General features: G+C 40.0%; 1 protein-coding gene across 10 annotated transcripts in view; it reads left to right on the plus strand.

Annotated features, from left to right (window-relative positions):
- The window catches only part of LOC139265566 (phosphatidylinositol-binding clathrin assembly protein-like), a 156,920-nt gene that overhangs the window by 106,554 nt on the left and 38,156 nt on the right, over window positions 1–12,210 (plus strand). Inside the window, exon 14 of one of the 10 annotated variants that reach the window (XM_070882653.1) lies at window positions 5,113–5,253. The exons of the other annotated variants lie outside the window; for them this stretch is intronic. Coding sequence (XP_070738754.1) covers window positions 5,113–5,253 — 141 coding nt within the window. The remainder of the gene's footprint in view (window positions 1–5,112; window positions 5,254–12,210) is intronic. 10 annotated transcript variants of the gene reach the window in all.

Consider the following 12,210-nt stretch of genomic DNA (forward strand, 5'->3'; position numbering starts at 1 on the left):
CATGAAAGGTCCAACTGGGGTATTTAGGGTTTTGGGATAAATGTGCTACTGACTATATAGCTATTGAACACTGAGAATCACTGATTCTTGACCTTCAGTATATTAAAGAATAAACATAATCTGCATCATGTTGGGATGGGAGATTGGGTGGGTGGCAGGAAGGCAAGCAAGCAAAGGGAAACAATGAGGAGGTGGATGTACAATTGTGTATTGTACTTGGAGTTAAGTTATCTCTAATGCCAACTGCTTGGAGTGAATTGGAGTCTAATTGTGGCATTCAGTATAGTATGTTATGGAACTGAATCCATTCAGTTCTGAGATTTGCTTGTTAATATATATGCTGTAATATTCACAACCTTGGTGTTGAAGTCCTCTTAAGATAATCCTCTAATACATTCAATCATATTACTAAAGATTTTAGCTAAAATTCTGATGGAATGTTTTTAATAGTGCCTCTATATGCAATTTCCCTCCTGCAGATTTATTAATAGAACTGTCCTTATTCTGAAACTATTTCAGAATGCTGGAGCAGTAAAATTTCCTCCACTTCCTCTCTTCTGTGTAGTTGACTAAGGATATAAATCGTTGGGCTCAAATTTGGCCCACCCGTATTTTTGGCGCACTCACCAGAGATGCAGTGACTTTGTGGGCTGAAAGCGGCACCTAAAAAATCTCCCGCAATTCTGGCTACTGTGTTGCCTCTCCCAGGGCTTGGCGCGGCGTAGCCAGTCGATTGGGGGACTGAGCTCGGGCCCTGCGCCAGAAATAGTGCGGGCAGCTCTGCACATGCGTATTGGAGTGTGCGCGCATGCGCAGTAGCTCCTGCCCCCAGCCCCTCTGCGTGCTGCAGCGTGGGACCCGGTGCGTCCCTTCCCTATCCCGGGCCGAGTGGCCTGCCGCACAGTAACGAGACTCTCATAGAGAAGCCTGCCGCCTTCCAAAGCACTTGGTTCTTTTGTTGGCTGCCTGCATTATTGCCACTTTATGTCAATATTCTACACACAACTTGAAGACTTGAGGTCATTGCCATGCAAAGGTTCAGGTAGAATTATCTATTTTTAAATCCATCTCAAAAGTTATAGCCAGGTATTTTTGTAGAAAAACGATTATAAACGTTATTAGGTTGCCAGTTTAATTTTCCACACTCAATTACATTTTTCCTTGATCTGGGAGGGAGAGAGGGGGATGATAACTGTGTAGCCAGTAACTTTAATGAGCTTACTCAAGACTTTCCTTAACAGTGTTGATGAAAATACTTTCCTAACCAAGTTAATAGAAAATACTTTCAAATACATAATCAATTTTTGAACATTAGATTTGGTGGAATAATTTTGCTTGAATTTTCAAAATATTTAAAAGCATTAAACAGTAAATTTCCTGGCTATGTTATAAAATATTTATGATGAGCTTAGGCAGTTGGGAGAACATAAGAATTATGAGCAGGAGATACTTCTATTTTTTTTATTTGGATATTTTGAAAAAATTATGTAAATATGTTTTGTCTACTATTTTTGTAGTTTAAGCTTCCATGAATGCTTCTGTTGAATAGTAAATTAACTTTGCGAAGTTTGTCATATGATGTCCTGTATCCTATTCACATTGTTTAGTCAAGTCATTAAGTTCTGCTGGCCTCCGATGTACCTACCTGTGCTGATTTCTTAACGCCAAGGGTTTTCTGTGCGGCCACATATGCTGGCCTAAGTTAGTTTGGAGTAACTATTAGCTGTTCAAAGTGGCCTAAATGGACTGGTAACGCCCCCTTTTGGAAAAAAAATAAACTAAACTCAAGAAAATCTTAACTCACTTTGGCGCAAATTGAATGTGCAAAATAGGGATTTTTAAGATTCTCCAGAAAAATCAAGTTGCTCCAAAAAAACAGAGCAACTCCTGGCCAATTTTAGTCCATTATGTGGGCTTAATCAGTGCTGTGTCTATGGATCTAGAAAAGCTGTGGCATTTAATTGTTGTTTAAAATAATCCATTTGAAAATTGGATTTCTGCTTCACACTCTTCCTGTTTGTGTACATGGCAGCATTCAATGCCAGCATATCAGGCAAAATCCATCATCCACAGGAAGTGTTTGTGTCATGAAACTTTTTTAAAAAACATTATTTTGAATAGTTTGAAATATTTAACAGTACAATACGTTGAAATACTAATTGGCATACAGCATGCAGTTCATTCAGATAATGGTTTTGGATAAAATTACCCACAAGTCAGTGACGGTTGAACAGTTCAGTGTCAACTTTGGGATGTGTTGAAACATAGTTCAGTGTGTTTTATGTAATGGAGCTTGGGGTGATGGCTTAAGTAAATTTTTGCAGTTGTTTGGGCTCCTGCTGTAGAATCAAATCGTATAGTGATGCCTAGTTTTGATCCATGTTGTGCAAATATGGCTAGACTGCTTAAAAATTTAGTTTTTTAAAAAATGTATATTTTTCTTTACCTTAAATGTGTGTTATGTAGTATGACATAGTGCTGAACATTATGCTCCTTCAATCTATTCCTGGAGGTTTATATTGCCTGAGCGGAACTTTCTTTACAAAATATTTGTTACTTCAATTATATGCATGTTATATAATGAAAAGTTGAGTTAAGTTGTACCCTAACTCCCAAGTTTGAACCGTCATTTATGAACTGCTTTAACATTACTTTTGCAGTTTGAGCCAACCTTAATTTTTTGATTTAGTTAACAGCCCAACGTCCAGCTTCAGCTCTGCTGTGAGAGTTCATTAAGCAAATTGCATTGTGCTATTAGATAGGTGTGCATATGTAAAAAAATTCTAATAAGCGGAATCAATCCCAGAAAGAGAATTACATAATACTTTTGACAGCAGCTTTCACTTTTGTATGCATGCTCCTGATAGTCTTCTATTTGGAGTCAAGCCATTATCTGCAGGAGTACGTGGGCAAAAAACCCTATGTCCTCCCTGCTTCCAAGAAAAGTCTTAAATGCTGTTTTTTTTCCCTCTGTCTTTAATTGTCTCTATGTAATTTCTGTCTCTTTTTTTTCCTCACCTCTTGTGAATATGCTTAATGACCATTTAATAATTGGATGTTTTTCAATGTTAAAGATACTACAGTGTATATAAATGCAAGTGATGTTAAATGGTACTTATAAAGGGCCTATAAAATGTTTTTTTCCCTCCTTCACTCCAATTTCCCCCACTTGCCTCCTCCATTCTTGCTGAAAAGGCAGTTTTTCAGGCCCATGTACAGATCTCTATATTAGCCCAATGTCATTGGTTATGTCTGACCCAGACTAGCTACAAAAAGCAGAAAATGTGCAAGATTAAAAAAAGGAAGTTAAAAAGTTTCCAAAAGCATGAGTATCTAATTCATCCATTCTGGGTCGTCTTGCCCTCTCCCTTCCCTCCCCTCCCTCCTAAATGTGGTCTTTCAGTGTTAAATCCTGTTCTTTCTCATCCTTGCTCTCATTTGGAGTATAGATCTTCTGGTTAGGGGTAAGTGTCTTGTCATTTTTGAAATGTTTGTGCACTAAAAATAGATGACTGTTAGCTAAAATACATATACGATAAACGGATTTGTGAAGTGTAAATGTCCAAAATACCTTTGAAGAACCATAGATCAACACTGAAGTACATGGGCTCTTTACTTCAGAAGATTGGACGCTTCTGTGTACAGCTGTCCATTTCAAAATTATGCATTTATCACTAATTTTAACTGAACTTTTGAGTGTTTCACCTGGTGTTAACTTCAATAAATGTAAGGGAGGCTGTAAAGATTAGTGAATGCTTGAACTGCATGCATGATGGTGAGGAAGATATATGTATATATATTTTTAATTCATTTCAGTTCAACTATTGAAGGTGAACTAGCGAGCCACTGAGGATGGCATATTTCAAAACTTTTGCAGTGTCTTGCTTTGATTTGAACTGATTCAAAGTTTCATTGTAAAATCCAGTAGTAGTGTCTAACTGAAAATAAATATATATGTAATTCAGGATAATGTAAGTTGCGTATCAAGAATTCTGTGTGATGCTCAGTGGATGTTATTTAGCTATATTGTAATTCTATGTTTCAGTAAGCTGCAAATGCAAAATGGACAATTTTTAACATCCAAGTAAATGCATACTGTTGATCCAATTTTGATCCAATTGCAGCTATGTATTTCAGATATCCAGTGTGCTAAATCAAAGCAACTATCTTGAGGTAGTGTGTGCGTATAAAAGGTCAAGTCCCATAGTTTGAGACAGTAACAAGGTTGAAAAGAGTCAAAGGAGAAGACAAATGGTTTTTAAACCATGCTGTAATTTAGACATCTCTAGATTGTAGGTAGAAGGAAAACTGAGGGATAAAGAACTCCATTGTTTTAAGGCGCAGAGAAAGAATGATTTATAATTGGAGATTATAGTTAGAGGATTTGAGTATGAGCAAAGATGTCTTACTGCATTTATATAGGGCCCTGGTAAGACCACACTGGAGTATTGTGTACAGTTTTGGTGGTCTTACCAAAGGAAGGATATACTTGCACCAGAGGGGGAGTGCAATGAAGGTTCATCAGACTGATTCCTGGGATGGGGGGATTGTCCTATGAGGAGAGATTGAGTAGACTGGGCCTATATTCTCTAGAGTTTAGAAGAATGAGAGGTGATCTAATTGAAACATGTAACATTCTTACAGGGCTTGACAGGGTAGATGCAGGGAGGGAGTCTAGAACCGAGTCACAGTCTCAGAACATGGGATCAGCCATTTAGGACTGAGATGAGGGAGAAATTTCTTCTGAGGTCGGTGAATCTTTGGAATTCTCTACCCCAGAGTGCTGTGGATGCTCAGTCATTGAGTATATTCAAAACAGTGATCGATAGATTTTTGAATATTAAGGGATATGGGGATAGTGCAGGAAAGTGGAATTGAGGTAGTTGATCAGCCATGATCTTATTGAATGGCGGAGCAAGCTTGAGATGCCGAATGGCCTGTTCTTTCTCCTAATTCTTATGGAGATGATGTGACGAGTGTTTCTGAAATAGCTGCTGCTGATAGAGATGACCAGGACAAAGGAGAGGTCATCTTTTTATTATCTTTTACCATTTTATCTTATCGCAATGTGATTACCATTGGTTCCTCTCAACCTTTCTGTTTCTCTAATAGACCCATTTTCTGCCTCTGATGGTTGCATTGACTCTGTCTGTCGTTTGGACCTGTTTGACATGCAGCCCGTTGAAGATGTAGTAAAAACCACAGTCGCACCTAGTGCTGCTTCAAAGCACACAGTGATCCACCTTTTTAGCGGTAAATGGGAACTCTCGCACATTCTTTCACTTAGTCCAATTTCCTAATACAGGTTCTCATACACACAACCTGTTGTTGACTTGATCAGATGTTTTGTAATTTTTTTTGTCAACTGGGTGTTTAACCTCCATGGTAAGTCATTACCATGTTTAAATCTCCAAACTATGCTATTGAGAAATCCACACCCATAAATTTTCATATGGAGTGTACGCACAATCCCTGTAGGTTTCAAGTTACCAGAGCTAAGCCTTGGGCATGCCAAGGTGTGCACGGGTTATACTGGAATTTACTCAGCTAAACCCGCAGTCTTACTGCAACTTGTTCAGCCAAGACACCCTACAAGTTAGAGTATTTACTTGCAGAGCTATCTGGAGCTACATGGGAAGAATTCTAAATTCCATTAGTGAGCCAGATTGGCTGCTAAATTATACCCTAGAGTACTGTGGACCTGCCTCAGGTATTGGATTACTGAGTCTCCTTTTCCCTCCCAAGGAGACTAGTTACTAGTTGGTCTTTAGATAACTGACCAGGATGGTGGATAACAGATGTCAGAAGCACCTAAAGAATGGCATCCTCCAGAGTGGAATGGTGAGCAACATAAATTGCCATAAAATGCAAGTCTGTTGTCACCATCCTTCCGACCACAGCCTAAGCACACTCTTTGCCCACTGACCGATTGTTTCAACAGTTGAAGATATGACATTTTGGTTACATCTGCTTGCCTCTGCAATCCCAGTCATTATAAGTACTGATCCCTGAGTATGGACATGTGTTCTTGTATGAATGTGAATTTTTGATGGAGTCTCCTAATTCTGCAGTACAATGCATTGACAATCTTCAGCTTTTAATCTCATGCAGTGATAACGTAAACAATGTTGGCCCATATTTTGCAGTAGGAATAACGGTGAGGCTACCTGCGCTCAACAAGTAAATCAGACCACCTTCCACTGTCTGCACATGCGCAATTAAATGCAGAAATCAGGAAGTTGCTGTTCGATTTGCCTTGGTCCTCCTCAAGCTTCGCTCTAATAGTATCTCGCCCAAGAGATTTGTCATTCACATGTCTTTGCCCACAAGATACCCATTAAACACACCAGAAAAAGTTAGGCTTTCCATTCAAATGTAAGTCAATTTTAATGCCGTGATAAGTCTTAATGACTGCAAAACAACATCTCTGGCACTAAAAATTTACTTTTACAAGTGTGGAATCTCATTCCTTCAGATTTTAATTATTGGAGATTATATTAAAAGAATTATTTTTTTATTTCTTCTTTTCATTCTTTATCTCTCAATCCCATTTTTCTTTCCCTGTCTATTTCTCTTTCTGTACATGATTTTATATTGAATTAAATATTCGAACTTACACTTCCTGGTTTAGACACTATGCCTCAATAAGGATTCTTAAATCTGATTGGTTAAAGAGACACACTGTTGCTTGACCTATTCACACACACACACACCACTGATCCCCTGTAGTGGGCGCCGTGCTATATCAGACTCCCAATGACCTTAAGTTGCCCTGCAAAAGTCCATGGAAAGTCTATGGGCAGCTGTAAGCGTAATGAATGGTGAGCGCTGTTTGTTCACTGCTGACCTCAAAATCCAGGCCAATTATATATTTTGTTATTTTGAAGAGCAACAGCTTACATTCTGTCTGCTCCACATGCAGGGCGATATCCAGTGCTTTGCATTAAGCAAGACAATACAGTGGATGCTGAGGAACGGAGTAGCAGTAATAGCTAAGAAGCTGGGGTTATGCCGGAGGATAGAGAACAGTGATGCTAAAAAGCATGGAACTGAGGGAGTGAATTTTGATGCAAGGATCGGAGAAAAACCGAGGGAACAGTTTATAGGCTTCATGGAGAGAAGTGGATTGAGAAGGGAAGATGTAGTTAAGGCAGAGAATGGAGTGGGTGAGGGCTCAGTTGGCTGGAGACCAGAGGGAGAGCTGGACATTAAGGGAAAGTCAGAGGAGGCAGCAGCATTTTTGTTTGTCTTAAATTTTGTACAAGGAATCTGAGTTTCTCTCATTAGAGTCCATGAAGAGGAAAGAGGACTAGAAGTGGTTTGTGGTGAAGAGGAAAGTTTGGAGTTCTACTCTATATGGTGGAGTAATGAGCAGTTTTGTCCAGGGAGAGCATAAGTAATCCTGTTCAGTATTCGCCCAAGTATTTTGCACTGGGAATTGTTTTCTAACATTTTAGAAAGGCTTTGTCAATTCAAGAAAGCTACAGTGACTGACTAGTTCTTTTTTACAGATGAAAATTATACAAATTCACATTCACTTTAATATCTCTAAGCTTGGGGATAGGTGTCTTTTCTGAATATGTATTTTTGACCCCAAGGGAGGGGCGGAAAATCGAAATTATAACCTGCTGAGCCAAATCCAGCAGCCATTTTTTATGTATTGTAACTTTGTCTAGAAATGCCACCCTTACTTCAACTAAGGGTATGTGATGTTCAAGCTCAAATTTCTTTGAAAGTAATTTCAAAGATCAAGGGTAATGCTGAATTAGTGCAGTCCAAAATGAAATAAAACTAAAAGAAGCTTGTGGTGATTCTAAGTCAAGCTCATGTCTACTTTGTGCTCAAGTACCATTACAATTTTGAAGAATGAGTACCAATGCAAGAAGTCTGTTAGAAATGTGACCAAAAGTACTGATACTCAACAGCACTGTTTTGTGTTGTTTGCATGCTTAATGGATCAGCATGTCATCCAGCATGCAGAACGATAAAAAAAATTTCTTGTATGCCTTAACTTACTTCTCTTTCCGTCCTGCCTTCCACAATTGAATGTCACAAGTTGTTATCTTGACGAGTGAAAAATTGAGGGAGAACTATATTATGCAATACTGTGATTATATTTATTTTGGATTCAAGGTTACTGCATGCAACGTGTTCCAATTTTAATAACACAATATACAAATTTGTACCTGTCCAGTACATTCTGCATTTTAAAGTCCCTGTTATTCACCTGTAAGCCGCCTTCTAATCATAGGATAGTACAGCACAGTAGGAGGCCATACGGCCCATCGAGTCTGCGCCTTCTCTTTCAAAGATGAATCCAGTTCGTCCCACTCTGCCATTCTTTCTCCATATCCCTGCAATGTTTTATCCTTCAAGTATTTATTCAATTCCCTTTTGAAGGCTATTATTGAATCTATGTCCACCACCCTATCGGGCAGTGCATTCCAAATCCTAACCACTAGCTGCGTAAAAAAGTTTTTCCTCATGTTGCCTCTGGTTCTTTTGCCAATCACCTTAAATCTGTGCCCCCTCGTTATTGACCCTTCAGTTTTTGGAAGCAGTTTCTCTTTAAGCTATCTAAACCCTTCATGATTTTAAACACCTATCCAATCTCCTTAGGGAGAACAACCCCAACTTCTCTAGTCTATCCACATAACTGTAATCCTTCATGCCTGGAACCATTCTAGTAAATCTCTTGTGTACCCTCTCCGAAGCCTTCAGATCCTTCCTAAAGTGTTTGACACAATACTCCAGCTGGGGCCAAACTTGTCTCTTGTATAGGTTTAGCATAACTTCCTGGCTTTTGTACTCTGTCTTTATTTATAAAGCCCAGGATCCCATATGTTTTGTTAACAGCTTTGTTAACCTGTCCTGCTACCTTCAGAGATCTGTGCACCAACACCCCCAGGTCTCTGTCCATGCACCCTTTTTAAAATTGTACCATTTAGTATGAATGGTCTCTCTTCATTCTTCCTACCAAAACGTGTCACCTCTCACTTCTCTGTTGAATTTCATCTGCCATGTGTCCACATATTGCACCTGTCTGTCTATCTTGAAGTCTATTACTATCTTCCTCACTGTTTACTACACTTCCAAGTTTTGTGTCATCTGCAAATTGGGAAATTGTGACCTGTTTAAACCAACCCCCCCCCCCCCCCCCCCCCCCAAAGTCTAAGTCATTAATGTATATCCAAAACAGCAATGGTCCTAGTATGGAATCTTAGGGAATGCCCCTGTATACCTCTCTCCAGTTCGAAAAACAGTAATTCACCACAACTCTGTTTTCTATCCCTTAGCCAATTTTGTATCCATGCTGCTATTGCCCCTTTTATCCCATGCACTTCAATTTGGCGAACACGCCTTTTGAAAGTCCATATACACAACATTAACTGCACTGCCCTCATCCAGCCTCTCTTACCTCATCAATAAATTCATTAAAGTTAGTCAAATACGATTTGCCCTCAACAAATCTTCACTGGCTCTCCTTTATTAGTCCAGGCTGTTAATTTTCTCCCGGATTATTGTTTTTAAAAGTTTCCCCACCACTGATGTTAAACTGACTGGTCTATAATTGCCAGGTTTATCCTTCTCTCCTTTTTGTATCATTTGGAGTCCTCCAGTCCTTTGGCACCACCCCTGCATCTAAAGAGGATTGGAAGATTGTGGCTTCCCTCAGTTACTTAGGACACATCCCATCACCAGGTGACTTATTCACTTTAATTACCGCAGACTGTCTAGTATCTCCTCTATCTATTTTTATCTCATCCAGTATCCCAGCAACCACCTCATATATCATAGCTCTTGCAAAATCCTCTTCCTTGGTAAACATCAATGCAAAGTACTCATTTAGACATGCTTTCTCCCTCCACCAATAGTTCTCCACTTTGACCCCACCACTCCTGATAACTCCTTTACTGTTGATATGCCTATAGAGACCTGTGGATTCTCTTTTAGGATAGCTGCCAATCTATTCTCATACGGTCTGCCCCTCTTATTTCCTTTTTCACCTCCCCTGTGCTTTTTATATTCAGCCTGATTCTCCCTTGTATTATCAAGCTGACTTCTGTTTTTTTTTAAAAAAAGCCTTGCTCTGCTTCATCCAACTCGTTATTTCCTTGTCATCCAGGAAGTTCTTGCTTTGGTTGCCCTCCCTTTCCCCGTTACAGGGATATACTTAAACTGTATCCGAGCCATCTCCTCTTTAAAGGCCCCCCATTGCTCCATTACATTTCTGTCTGCCAGTTCTTTCACTACAATTTACCCAGATCCCTCCACTATTCAATGAAATTAGTCCTCCTCCAGTTAAGTATTTTTATTCTAAATTGCTCCTAGTCCTTCTCCATAACTAAATCTAAACCTTGCGATACCAGGATCACTATTCCCGAGATGCTCTCCGATTAACATTCTCCACTTGACCCACTTCGTTCCCCAGGGCTAGCTCCAGCAATGTATCCTCCTTTGTTGGGCAGGAAACATACTGATCAAGAAATTTCTCCTGAACACACTTCAGAAATTCCTCTCCTCTGTCCTTAACACAATCACTGTCCCATTCAATATTGGGGTAATTAAAGTCTCCCATTATCACTACTTCATAGTTCTTGTACCTCTTAGTAATTTCTTTGCTAATCTGCTCCTGTATCACCTCACTATTTGGTGGCCTATAAAATACACCAAGTAGTGTAATAGCTCCTTTTATTGTTTCTCAACTCCAACCAAATAGATTCTGTCTTTGATCCCTCAGACGTTCTCTCTTTCTACCATTGTAATATTTTCCTTAATCAAAACTGCTATCCCTCCTTTTTTTCCCCTTCCTTATCTTTTCTGAATATCCTATACCCAGGAATGTTAAACATCCAATCCTCATTTTTGGGCCAGGTCTCCGTTATCACCACTACATCATATTCTCACGTGGCTATTTGCGCCTGCAGTTCACCAACCTTATTAACCACACCGTGTATTTACACAAAGGCATTCCAAGCCTAACTTAGGCTTCTGTAATTATATGATCCCATCTAATTCTATATTATTTCTACCTCTAACTATCTCTCCCAGCCATCTTTGCACCTTGTTTCTACTTTTTAATACTATATCCTAGTGTCAAACTCCTGTCTAATTAGGTTAAACCCATTGCCACAGCACTAGTTAATCTGTCCACAAGGATATTGGTCCCAGCTCTGTTCAGGTACGTCCCGTCCATCTTGAATAGATCCCTCCTGCCACAGAACTAGTCCCAGTGTCCCAGGAATCAAAAGCTCTCCCTCCTGCACAATGTCTCTGCCACACCTGCCATATCTTCCTATTGCTAATCTCTCTAGCGCTTGACACTGGGAGTAATCCAGAGATTACTGCCTTTGAGGTCCTGCTTTTTAACCGGCTCCCTAACTCCTTAAACTCTTGAGTGCAGAACCTCCAACCCTCCTTCCTCCCTATGTCGTTAGTTCCGACATGGGCCATGATTTTTAGCTCTACCCACCCCCGGCAAAATGTTCTGCACCCTCTGTGACGTCCCTTACCCTGGCATCAGGAAAACAATATACCACACAAGTCTCATGTCTAGCAGAACTGCCTGTCCCCCTGGCTATCTCTTCCCCAATTGCTACTGCACTCTTATACTTTGCTGTAGCCCCCTGTGCAGTCCCATGCCTCTCTGTGCCAGGGTCAGGATTGCACTCCTTTGAGGTGTCATTACCCTCACCAGTATTAATTGCTGAATATCAGTTTGAAAATGCCACACTCCCGGAGGATTCCTGCACTGCCTGCCTCTTCCTACCCTTCCCAACCACTTGCTATTCTGACCTCTATCTGGCTGTTGGCTCCTGGAACCTGAGAGGAAACACTCAGCCACCCGCATGTCCTGCAGTGAATCTAGCTGCCCGTCAAGGTCAGAATCCCTCAACGTGAGTTCAAGCAGCTGGAGGCACTTCCTGCAAACATGGGCTCCGGGATACATGAAGTGTCCTGAAGTTCCCACATGGCACAGGAATTGCAGGTGGCGGCTTGTAGCTGCCCTCCATTCTAAATAGGAACTTAAAATAGTAAACTGCTTAGATGCAAAGTGATTTATATCATTGCTGTTAACTAGGTCTAAACTACACTGCAATTTTTCTATTCGCTCCTCAAAGCAAACTACCCAAAGACTAAATTATTTACTCAAGCTTAATAAGAACCACTGATACACTAAATACAAAGAACCTAAATATTGGCTGTCCA

This window comes from Pristiophorus japonicus, chromosome 6 (genome assembly GCF_044704955.1).
Source record: "Pristiophorus japonicus isolate sPriJap1 chromosome 6, sPriJap1.hap1, whole genome shotgun sequence".
NCBI lineage: Eukaryota > Metazoa > Chordata > Chondrichthyes > Pristiophoridae > Pristiophorus > Pristiophorus japonicus.